Raw genomic sequence first — 13,126 nt, 5'->3', positions numbered from 1 at the left:
GCAGGAGGTCTTGGGTCTCAGTATTATGATGATTATATGCCGAGGCTGCTTTCTGCCAGCGTGTGTCGCCCTTATTAAAGAAGGTGGGTTGCACTTACAGTCTGGGGCATTCATCGTTAAAGCTACACACGTTTAATGTATCGCATTTTTATTCACCAAAAATGGTAGCCCTGTCAATTTGTCTCTTGGTTTACCTTAAAGAAGCAAGTTTTTTGGAAGTGGATAAATTTAATAGAAATGAACGGGTATTCGTCAATAAGCGAGTCATTCATCTTATTGAACGTAGTGGCGCTTACTTAGCTCTGCAGGTTCCTTCACGTGAACTTGGCCGAGTTATTAATATGGAAATAATGTCCAGGGAGTGCTTTGTTTGGATTTGCGAGCAGCTACTTCTTTTAATATTTGACTTTTTTAAATAATTCGTTTGTTGTCCTTCCCTCGCACCTCAGATGAGCACAGTTGACTCCGTATGGTGCGAAAGAAATTCAACATAAAAAACATTTTTTACCGATGACCTCATTGTCCCTTTTTTACGCTGCACAATCGCAACAACGCCCGTTGTCCGAACTTTTCAGAGCTTCAGTAGAACTCGTAAATTATTTAAGAGAGATGGAAAAACCGTCGCAAGGTGAAGATTGAATTATTCATCCCCTTACTCGCAAAAAAAACAAAAAAAAATATTCAGAGGCCCCAAACGCTCGCGCACAAGCGATGGCGATGACTTTGAAGCAAAAACACCGGGAGGCCTTAAACGTGCATGGAAATTGTCCAGGCTTGAGTCAAAAGGCAGACAAATAGCCCCTGAATAATTGAGAGATGAGTCAGAAAGAGATCAAAACAAAGAGGCCTCGAGTATTAGCTGGCTGTGTGTTGTGCCAGCTGCCGGAGAGAGATTGCCTAGGGAAACAATATTAAACTGGTGGTTATTCTGAGGACAGCCTCAACGCCACATTGCACTTGTAAAATTGAGTCATGGAAAAAATGTTTACATATAACTGTACAGTCATATATTGCGTGTCATCTAAATATTTCTTAGGAATATGTCATGCAATGACCATAACAATGAGTCATCAAGCTCTGCCAAGCCTGCACCAACGGGATAGTTGAATGTAAGATTTTTTGTCGCTTCATGACAAAATCATCCGAAATTATCCGGATCTCGTTCCGAACTCGTAAGGTAGGCACAAGGTTGAGACTGTTATTGCATGGACGTGTGGCTGACGGGGGCCTGCCAGGTGTTGACTGGATGAAGCTGTGAGGTGCGGCTAGAAGTTGGCAATGTTGAGTGCCCCGTTACATCAAAACTTGAGTTTGGTTTTTAGTCCAGACATGAAATTTGGACATGTATGGCGTGACGTGTCTGCCCACCCGTGTCTCCGTGGTCGCGTCTGCCTGCTTGTGTCTGCGTGGCCGTATCTTCCGGTCCGTGTCCGTGTGGCCATGTCTGCCCGTCCGTGTCTGCGTGCGTGTGTGCGCTACCGCATGGGCTGCGTCCGAAGCGCCGTCTTCAGGTCTTCCACCACCTTGTTTCGAGCTTCCAGCTCCTCCTCGCTGTTTGCTGCCACCGTCTGCATCTGTGGGCCAACCACGAGAGAGGATGTGGTCATGGTCTTCACTGGTGAATGGGCCAAAGCTCCCCCACCCACCCCTCATGGATGCCCTGGGACTCATTGGTAAATGGGCTCCGTGCGACTTGAGACTCCCCTGGGACTCGGTGAATGGGCCTCAAGCCCTCCATGGGTGTTGTCCTGGTACTCATTGAAGAATTCTAGATTTGAAGCTTTCGTGACTGCAAGGATTCATACTCTTAGGTTTTTTCGGTAAAGTCACGTAGGGGAAAATAAATAAATAATAACAACATATAATTTTAATAAATTATTCAAATAGTAGAAATAATAATAGAAATAAAATAATAATTGAAATAAAATACTCACTTATTATTTTATTTCTATTATAATAACTTATTATTTGATTTCTATTAGTATTTCTATTATTTTTATAATTTATGTTTATTACGTGATTTTATTATTTATTTATTTCTACCTACGTGACTTTACCGAAAAAATCTAAGAGTACTCATTGAAGAACTTTGGTCCCTTGACAGGTGAAGGGCCCTTTGCGTGTGACCAAGGACTCGGTAGTGCTGCCCTGGCTGCCCTGGCTGCCCTGGCTGCCCTGGCTGCCCTGGCTGCCCCTGGGGGTCGTTGTCATTGCTGGTGATGCTGGGCCCCGGTTGCACTGCAATGCTGCTCCCCCCCTCTCTTCCCTCCGATGTTGCTGACCTCCTGCACCCTTCTCCTGCACCCTTCTTTTACCCCCAATGTAGTTTTAATATTTTTTGTATATAGACGCCATGTGAACTAAAATTGTCGTTGTAAACAAAAGACCTTCGTTGGGGCAGCGCAGGACAGATGAAGAGACATGCAGACAGAAACAGCCGGCACATTGACGGAGCGTTTAAACCGACAGAAGGGTCAGACAGGTGAGACATACATGCGAGGAGAGAGAGAGAGAAAAAACTGACGCGATATTCCAACAGCCACGGTGGCCAATCTGCAATGCACGTCCTCTTACTGTCACCCGACCAGCCGGTGTTAATCATTTCCTCCACCCTGCGTGCATTTGTTGGGGTCGCGACTGCGACTGGCTTGTCGCTCCGAAACGTATCTGCGATGTCTATTTCTTCAGCCATGACTCACTTCACCGACTTTACTGGCTCTGCTTTGACACGTGTAAACGTCACTGCACACGGCAAGGAGTAACCTATTAATCGCGTGAGCCTTTACACCCATCAACAGAAATATGATCACGCTTTACTGCTTGAACAATATATCCACTTCAGCCGATATACGTTTGACAACGAAATCTGATATCAACTTGACAGCCTGAATACCTCCCACTGAATCACCCCGAATGCGACTGACCCCCGTCAGATCTCTGAAGCTTAGCGGGATTTTCAGCCTGGTTATTTACCGGGATTGATGGGAGACAGCAAGGGGATAGCAGGTGTTTTAGCAGAGGTCTCCGAGGTGACCAGGAGATGCGACGGTACACCAATGTCCTTTGAGATGCTTCTTCAATGATTCAACACCACTGAAAACAATTGCGGTCGCCCCTTACTCCAAGCGCATGTCGGTTTGATGGACTTTGACAACAAAATCCTTCCTTATGTACCCGACACACCAATGCACGTGTGCAGGACACGCAATTGCATGTGGAATCTATCCCTTGTCTGTTTACATATCTGTCCGATAGCCACCCTATAACTGTTTACATATTAGTATGATAGCCACACTACATCTGTTTAATGTTTATGTAACTTAATTATACTCGGTGTAAAAATAATCTCCCCAAGCCAACTTACGTTCCAGGCAATTAATTACACTGGTCAACACACTTTTTCTGGCATAAGGCATTCCACCGGTTGTAAGGTAATTTTGGGGTGCTGATGCCAGATTTGGAATCAGCACCCCAAAATTACCTTAAAACCGTTGGAATACCTTATGCCAGAAAAAGTGTGTTGACCAGTGTAATTAACATTGATTCGATGGGAATTAAGGGGGTTTAGGGGGTAGCAGGTTTCGAAAAGCACATTTGTTGAGCGAAATAAATATGAAATGTAAATGAACTTCATACCCTTGCCGCTGAATGTAATTTAAATCAACAAAGTTATACGCCAAGCGAGACGAATTATATTCGGTAAGGCACAGTCCGCGATAACGCGTGGGATGCGTACGCAGGCTGAAGAAAGACCGAGGCGCGTGGGTAGCATCTGGAAACATCTGGAAGCATACAGCAGCATCCCGCCTCGCGCAACACGGAGCCGAGGCAGCCGCGCTACCGCTTACTCCTACGCGCAGCGACGTACTTTCGTTCCCTCAATCGCGGTGCATCCAACTCGCGTGATGAAAGCAACACGTGTTGGAGCAGAACGGACTGTACACTTGACTTCAGACATTCACGAGCCCGTGGGAGCGCGTGCCCCCCCCCCACGCCGCGACGCAGCCGAGGGGTGACCCGAGTGCGCTCGCGTTACCGTTGCCATGGAGGCAAGCTGGTCAATGTAGTAGTCGGGCCAGCTGGTCGCCTGCTTGTTGGGGTCCTCTTGTTCCTGCCAGACAAAATACGCGCGCTCGCAATTCACGGCCTCGAAACTAAACCATAAACTAAACTATAAACAATGTTTTACCTTGGCAGGTAAGATGGGTGGGGGGAAAGTGACTGGGTGATTCAGGCGGCTAATGCCCTTATCCGGGTCATAATGCGGCACCGAGACACCGAATTCAAGCAATGGTCACGCGCGTGCAACACACGCAACACACTGGCCCAATATCTTTCTGATACGTTGCAGCCATTCACTGGTAAGACCACCTCTTCTGTACCTAACTCAGCTCACCTGGTATCGTCAATTAAGGACATCTCACCGTCCCCAGGTGATTTGCTCGTTAGTTTCGATGAAGTTTCTTTGTTCACCAAAGTTCCTGTGCCCGAAACCATTGCAATCATTGAAGATTTCGTCCAACAAGGATTGAATGCTGATATACCGGCCCTGGTGAGACACTGCCTCACCAATACATACTTCACCTGGAATGGAACATTCTACAAACAAACTGAAGGCACCCCAATGGGTTCTCCCTTATCTCCGGTTGTAGCCAATATTTTCATGGAAAAATTTGAGACGGACGCATCCAGGCATCCACTCTTCCCCTGTCCTCTGTGGAAGAGGTACGTGGATGACACGTTCGTCATCTGGCCACATGGCCGACCGGCTCTGAACTAATTCCTCAACCACATCAATTCCATACACCCAGCCATCAAATTCACCATGGAGGTATGAAAGGATGGCATGCTACCTTTCTTGGATGTCCTAATAAAAAATGAGCCATTCTGTCTACAGGAAAGTAACCCATACTGACGCCTACCTAAAACCTGATTCCCACTACCTTCCATCCCAGAAGAATTCCCTCATCAAAACGCTACACCATAGAGCTCAATGCATCTCCGACCATGAACACCTAACCAGTGAACTCAAACACGTACACCAAACTCTCAAGGCGAATGGATACTCTGACTACACAATCCGCAAAGCCATCACCCCAACCGTGAGGAAGGAGCCATCTGAGGATCCAATCAAAACCATCACCCTGCCATACATAGCAGGGGTAACCAAAAAGATTTCCAAACTCATGAACAAACACAAGATCCAGGTCCAATTTAACACTACGTAAAATTTGTAATCTGATCCCATCTGTGAAGGACAAGATTCCTGACATGCAATATCCCGGCGTCTACAAACTAAGCTGTATCTACAGGGGGCGCGCGCGCGCATAGCGATCAAGGTGAATACACCAGCGGCGTTAACCAGGAGGCTAGGACCACACACATTGGCAATGCCCTCACACGGCACGAAACAGACGAGGGAGAAGGTCAAAGTGAGCAGGTACCTTTTTCTTGCTGCAGTAAATCTGCCACTTCTTTTCAGCCGGAAGGGCGAACATCGCCTCCCTGTGCTTCTCCGTCAGGTCCAGCTCATCCTGGGAAGAGAGACGAAGGCAACAAACAATGGCTCGTCACTCACGACGCACAAAGTGCTTGCCGCATACGAGAGCCACAATACCTTGGTGATCTCGTCAAGGAGCACAAAGCATCACGCAAACTCTGGTCATCCTCGCAGCAGCAGCAGCGGCTTTTGACAAACTATCGAACGAAAGACGGTCACCGCATCGCGCGCTTTTAGATACGTTTCTGCGGCCGTCTGGAATGCTCTTTTTCTTCCGATATTAGGAAGCTACTGGAGCTGTACACTTTTAAATCTAAATTGAAAGCTTAATTTCTTTCAAATTTGTTGTTGTGTTTAGTTTGTTGTCCTTCACCCGCACCTCCGATTAGCGTGGTTGGCTACGTATGGTGCGAAAGAAGTTCAACATAGAAATACATATCGAGCATGGCACACACGACGAGGATGATGCAAGAATCACCGGTGTCGACTATCGGTGTAGAGGTCACTTGCCACTGACGTTAGCCATGGCCGAGAATTGGACTCAGCTCGCCAAACTCATATCGGCATCGCAATAGCGACTCTGCAACCGAAGCAATTCAAACAATTCATACTGGCAGGAACCTCCTGGTTACACCAGCCCATAGGGGATTATTGTGTCCGTCCGTCCGTCGTGCATCCAAAAATTGGACGGGTGGGGCTAAGTGGAGAGGGGAGGTTGGGGAGGGGCTGGGTGGGGAGGTTGGGGAGGGGCTGGGTGGGGAGGGTGGGGAGGGGCTGGGTGGGGAGGGGAGGGTGGGGATGGGCTGGGTTGGGAGGGTGGGGCTGGTCACCCCGTGGTGCCCTTATAAAACTCAACGTTTAACCTACTCATGCCGGCTTGTGCCCGCCCTCACAATCGGGCATATATGTGGAATACACCATGCCACCGTTGACCCTCGCCATTGACCGAGCAACCCGACGTTCCTACCAGCTCCCTCCGCAGGAATGTGTTAATTTCACTGTCATATTGAATAAAAAACATACAAAAATAAAACATGAATTAAAACAACATAAAAGTCATATTTACATGAAAAGCTGCGAATGGCATCATTGACATGTGGCCTGTGTTTCAGGTTTCAGAGTACTCACGTCAACAGCAGGAAAGACACACAAGCCAATGAGATTTGAATGGTGTCACGTGAACAATAGGGGGCAAGTACCAAATTTAAGAAAATCTGCGAAGCATAATGATTGAGGCGGCCAAGTGGCGATGCAGTCTGAACAGCTGGGCCAGTAACGCCGAGGCCGTGGGTTCGAATCCAGGCAGCCACCTCTGACTAATCCGGGTCCCTCAATTGTGTAAGTGAGTTGATCCTCAATAACCACACACACACAAGCAAAATAAACCCATCACATTAAATTTATCTTCTTGGTTCTTTCGGTAAAGTCACGTAGAAGGGAAGTAATAAAATAATAAAAATAAAACATAATAAAACAATTCTCACGACGTTTCGGCCACAACGCAAGCAAGAAGATGAATCCCTGCAGTCACGAAAGCTTTAAATCGAACATTAAATTTACTTTTGCATTTCATCTGGCTATATTCCAGCTCTGAGAATTAAAACAAATATCGGTTTGACTGCCATGTGACGAAGGTGGCAGGGTGGATGAGAGATTGCTCCCCACTTCATGCGAAAATATATTAAAACTATTTTTTATTTCACCAGGTAAGCCCCACTGACCTATATAGCTCTTTGTCAGAAGCGACCTGGCCACAAATGATAGCTAAGTGGCTTATCATGTGGAAATTTAGAGCAGACAAATACGCACGTTGATTTTAAATTTGGAGGGGAAAAAAACTGGAGGACGAGGAGCAAAATCCACGTGACCACGGGGAGAGAGAGAGACACGCAAACTCCAAATATACAGGTGTCAGAGTCGAACCCACGACCTCATGTATAACAGACGAGTAAGTTAACATCTCGCCACCGTGACGAGATCTTGAAAAATCAGAGGTTACTTGAATGTATTATGTGATCCGCTTCGGTCGGCCTTTCTCTCGCAAAAAGGGTGGCACTCCTCTGCGAGAGATCCGACTGGATCCTCCGTCTCGCGACATCGCACCAAGAGCACAGCCACGAAAAAAAATAAAGTCGAGTGCAATCGATAAATTACACAAGAGTCTGTCTCTTCGCATAAGAGCAGCACAGCACGCAAGTCCAAATTAAAGGGGACGTTTGGTAAGAGGGCTGCACCGAAGCATTACGAGGACAAACGACTCCAAGTCACGAGCTCCTGGCCAAAGGATGTCAAAGCCCGCCAACGAAACGCACGCGACAAACAAAAGGGGTTCAGAATGGACAACGCTTGCCACCGGCGACACCAGGGCTCAACGGAGCAGAAATAACCGCAACTGTCGCGTCTGCCACGAGGCACCCGGTGACGAGACTTCGCGAGCGGTCCTTGTCACACAGAGTCGCAAGCTGTCACTCGAAGTCAACGTCCTCAGAGACCGCGTACGCGTGGCACTGCGCGTGCACGAGCGGGTGTGTTGTGGTGGCGGCACGTGGCGAGCGCTAGTTGTAGCGGTTAGCGCACTGCGCCACGAACCCGGCGAGCCGAGTTCGATTCCCGCTCGTGAAAAACATCCGTGACGTGTATATATAAACCGGTCCTGGGCCTTGTCTAGGTCGGCTAAGCTTTAAGTGCGTAACTGGTGCAGTGTGCAAACATGACCACCGAGGAGACAGAGGCGGCAAGGCGTGGTGCTGGCCACACTACTTCCTCGTGCGCCACGTAGCCTGCATAGCTGTTCACGAACTTCACTTGCCCCACAGACTGTGTAGGCTAGACGTGGATCCTTGTCTTTGTGTTGTGGCACGGATGTGAGCTGGCAGTGGGAATGGCAGGTGGTGCATCGGCCAGTCGTCTCAGTCTATTAACTCATAACACCTGGGTGTGTGCCATGACCTCCTGCCAGCGAGCCAGAGAGACCCTTCACGCAGCCTCAAAAAATCGAAGACAGTTGCCAATGCGAAGCTCCAGAAAGTCTCGTTCCATTCTAGTTTTCCTGGCGCAGCTTGTGTTCCCACTTAACACATTCCTGCCGAGGGAGCTGGTAGGAACGTTGAGTTGCTCAGTCAATGGCCAGGGTCAACGGCGGCGTGGTGTATTCCGCAAATATGCCCGACTGTGAGGGCGGGCACAAGCCGGCGTGAGTAGGTTAAACGTTGAGTTTTATAAGGGCACCACGGGGTGACCAGCCCCTCCCCACCCAGCCCCACCCCTCCCACCCCCCATCCAGCCCCACACTCCCCAACCAGCCCCTCCCCACCCTCCCCTCCCCACCCAGCCCCTCCTAGCACGATGGACACAATAATCCCCTGTGGGCTGGTGTAACCAGGAGGTTCCTACCAGTATTACAACCATTGCCTACTTGTGCATCACAGTCTCACAGGAGAGATGGTGCCGCGGGGGTAAAGGTTAGCACACTCGTCCAAAACGTCACCAGTTCGAATCCATCTCCCTGCCGCGGCGAATCAAACAACGGCGCTAGTTTCTTAAATCTCCCTGCCTCCGTCCACCAAGTTGTGCAAATGGGTGCATCATAGTTCATTGACCGGCGTTCGTGTGTGGTGTTTGGTATAGGGTGGCTACTCCTACATTTTCCAACACATCTGGCCAGCATGGAATAAGCAGGTCATAAAATACCCCCAAGAGAGGCTCGGCTAAAAACTCACTCACGTGGAGGCTCTTCTACTAGCAGTGGTGAGTACGCGATTGCCGGGCTGCACATCAACACTTTGAATGAGCAGAGGGGAAACATCAACGCACGACCATCGCATGAAGCAGCTGGAGCCGTTTAGTTGAGCAGGATGGTGCGGCATTACTGTCGAGATGTTAAAAGAAGGGCCAAAACAGATGGTGGAAAATTATATAAGATGCATATGCTTATTAAAGCTGCCCAGAGTAGGGAACTGTTGCCATTATCAAAGCATTATGTAAGGAGGGGTGTGGGGTGCCCGCGTGCGGGATCAGGTTGGGGGTGGAGCGGGAGGGTTTCAGTGCAACTGTGGAGCTTTCCCAGGAAGAGGATCTGCAGAGTTTTTTTTTTCTTCAAAGTTTTTGCCGAGCGGCGGGACGCGAAGACGGGGGAGACGCGTGCTGCGGTGATAGGCGCGGCGCAGCGGCGACGACGACGACAACGGCACCCCGTAATGACAGCGTTGACATCGCTGGCGGAGATGACAATGAGGAGGGCAAATCATTTTACACGGTCTACGGCAAACAGCGCGCGCTCCATTAAACTCCGCGACGGTGGATCACAATGGCTACGACGCTGACATTGTCCGCAAGAATGTCGCGTGTCACTGACCCGGATCGTGGGAAGCGATGAGTAACGACCATGCTGACACGTAACAAGCGAGCGAACAATCAAGCCGCCGGGTAACAGTTGACAGAGTGACGTTGACATGCGGTTTGACATTGATGTGACCCACTAGCGCCGATACATCTCACAGCAGCGGCTTTCAGCCGGCCATCGAGAAAAGACGGTCACTGCGTAGCGCGCTTTCAAGCGCGCTTCCGCGACCGTCTGGAATGCTCTTCCGTCACTGTAGCTATGCACTTTTAAATCTAGATTGAACACTAATTTCTTCAAAACTGCCTTTCGTGTTTAGTTTGTTGTCCTTCCCCCGCACCTCTTGATTGGCACGGTTGGCTACGCACGGTGCGAAAGAAGTTCTACATGCGTACATACGTAGTCAATCCGGGATCGGATTGGGAGCTAGTGGGGGGGGGGGGGATCTAAGGATCAAGGTGATGGGGTCTGATTTACGGGCGCAAGTAACAAGTGTGGCACCCTCAAAAGAGAGGGGTCTTCAGTGGAGATTGCTCCACCCCCTACCCCCCCCACATATAACGTGACACTTCAACCGGTGTCTCGGACCAACAACGGAAATGAGAAGTGGCCATCGCTCATTTGCGTGCGGGAGAGGCACGTTGACCTCTTGAAATGGTGAAATTGTTATCAAAGGAAAGCAAAAACTAAGACCCCCCTCCCCCTTCCCAAACCATCCTCAGATGTGGACTCTTACGGGTATAATCCCTCTCTCGATACCAACTGGGTGAGGCCGAGTTTGTTCTAGCGGCTCAAGTCCTCAGGTTACCCTCCCCACGCCGGCCCACCCTTTCCCCTCCCTCTCTCCCCCTGATTGTCCCCAGGCTGTAACTGTCCTCCGATTCTCTGCGCGAGCCGAAGCCCGAGCCGGAATACCATTGTCGTAAATTTTGTCAATTCATACAACGGCTCGACTCACTTGTTTAATGCACGTTTAAATGAAAAGTGAAAAACAAACTGACTTTGTACATTTCGATTTAAAGCTTTCGTGACTGCAGGGATTCATCTTCTTGGTTCTTTTGGTAAAGTCACGTAGAAGGGAAATAAGGTCTGTCGGGGAGACAGCATCTGACGCTGTCTCCCCGACAGACCTGGTCTTCACCTGAGGACGGCTGCTTGCGTTGTGGCCGAAACGTCGTGAGAATTATTTTATTATGTTTTATTTTTATTATTTTATTACTTCCCTTCTACGTGACTTTACCGAAAGAACCAAGAAGATGACTTTGTACACTTCAAACTAATCTCCCTTAAGCTCTTCACACCATCCAGCGCTGAGGCTGTGCGGTCCTGCCCGAGTTGTACCGTCGTTTGATCCCTTATGTTAGCACTGCTAGCGAGCAAGATGGGACAACAACGGGCTGCAGATATATCATGGCAGCGAGCAACGGGGTTTGAAGGAACCAAGGGGAGCCTTGCGCGTCGAGTTAAACGTCGCTCCCGATTTGCAAAGTATCTCAACAAAAAATCAAACGGTATGGGGATTGTTTAACACGTAGGCTTTCGCGACCAATATTATTCACAATCAAGGTTTTTGTGAGTTAGATCCCATACGTATAAATGTGTGGTTAACCAACCACCACCTAACACAGCCAAATTAGTAAGGTTTGTCACTTCTGGCAAAATTCCAATTCTGGAAAATCACCTGATGAAGCTGGTAGTAATCACCAGCGAAACGTCATAATCAAATTGTAAATGTTGTGGGTTTACTCTCCAACACACCGCACTTTGCTGAAGTAGTAACTAATTGGCACGTGTCGTTTACGTGACAAACCTTACTAATTGGCCGTGTCAGGTGGTAGCGGGTTTAATGACACATTTATACTTACGCGACATAACCCAAAAAAACGTTATTAAGAATGGTTTGGTGGGAAAAAAGGAAACAAAAAAAACACCCTCTCCTCCGCGCCGCCTCTCACCACGAGCTCGGAAAACTTGGCGTTGAGCTCGTCGGCGGCGGGCAGGGGCGGCACCTCCTCGGCGGGCTGCAGCGGGAAGGCGCTGTCCTGCACGAAGCCGTACGTGATCTCGGGCGGCTCGTCGCCACGGCAGCCGCACGCGCCGCCGCGGAAGCAGCAGCAGAGCGCCCAGCAGCAGAGCGGGCGCCGGCCAGCGCCGGCCGCCGCCCTCTTGCGTGGGGCCATCGGTGGCACCGTCCGTCCGTCCGTCAGTCCGTCAGTCGGAGAGGCAGCGACGATGCCCCCTTTGGCCACTGCTCCTGCGGGCTCGGGCTCGTCTAAAGAGCAAACGGAACGAGGGAGATATACGCGCGCAGGTGTGAGCAAACCAGCACACTGTGGCCGAGAGGTCGAGTGCTGTTCTGTAATTGAGACGGGTTCTGCGTTTCTTTACATCTCGTAAGGAGCATTTTTAAAATATACGATCCCCAGCATCGGTTACGGGATAAAGCGGATATGCAAGCATGCTACCAGCTGTTGTCGCTTTCAGATCTGCCCCTACGAGACATCTGTGAAAAAGAGCTTCATAGCTAATTGGATTGCTCGAGTATAAATTAAGATTCTGATATGAAGAAGCCATGAAAAGAGATCCCTTCCGATCGTGAGATGACCGATGGCAGCATTTAGAACAAAAATAATCACCGTTCAAAACATACGGCGATTCTCACTTGTACAATTCACATTGTTTACGCTTTTAAGTTGACGCAACAATTGCCACGGCAAACCCTGTGATGATACCAACTGTTAACGGATGATTCTAGATTTGAAGCTTTCGTGACTGCAAGGATTCATATTCTTAGGTTTTTTCGGTAAAGTCACGTAGGTAAAAACATTAAAATTAATAAAAGTAAAATAAAATAAAAATCACGACGTTTCGTGATGATGATTACAAACTGAGTAATTATTGGAAAGATGTGATTAACCATGCAAAAAAGATTTAACTACACTTATTTGACCAATCTTATTTATTATTTGACAGACAACTATTACAGGTTTATTATGTTTACCATGTTCACCATGTTTAGTTGTCACAAACCATAACAAAGGCTCACCCTTCATCATGGGATCTCCTTTGCCAGTACCAAAATATACTAATAGGGTTTTTCCCCTTTTTTCTGGCAACAAAACTGACACCTTTTGCAAGGAATCATGCTTACATTAACCGCAATACCTGCAGTCAAATGCAAACAAAAAACAATACTCTGATAATTTATGCATTGTCTTTGAAACTGATTGGTCCGCACCAGAGACAGCTTTCTTTGGAGCCTAGTCTCATATGGTGTTCGACCAGAT

General features: G+C 48.6%; 1 protein-coding gene across 1 annotated transcript in view; it reads right to left on the bottom strand.

Moving 5' to 3' along the window:
• LOC133356220 (disheveled-associated activator of morphogenesis 2-like) overlaps positions 1 to 13,126 on the bottom strand; it is a 127,174-nt gene that overhangs the window by 32,863 nt on the left and 81,185 nt on the right. Inside the window, 4 exon segments of the mRNA XM_061573596.1 lie at positions 1,480 to 1,574; positions 4,037 to 4,111; positions 5,445 to 5,534; positions 11,795 to 12,111. Coding sequence (XP_061429580.1) covers positions 1,480 to 1,574; positions 4,037 to 4,111; positions 5,445 to 5,534; positions 11,795 to 12,019 — 485 coding nt within the window. The 5' untranslated portion in view covers positions 12,020 to 12,111.

Source organism: Lethenteron reissneri, chromosome 53 (assembly GCF_015708825.2).
Source record: "Lethenteron reissneri isolate LAM-NWPU_2019-01 chromosome 53, ASM1570882v1, whole genome shotgun sequence".
In the NCBI taxonomy this organism is placed as follows: domain Eukaryota; kingdom Metazoa; phylum Chordata; class Hyperoartia; order Petromyzontiformes; family Petromyzontidae; genus Lethenteron; species Lethenteron reissneri.
Note: the sequence above shows the minus strand (reverse complement) of the source record. Positions and strands in the feature narration are given on the sequence as shown.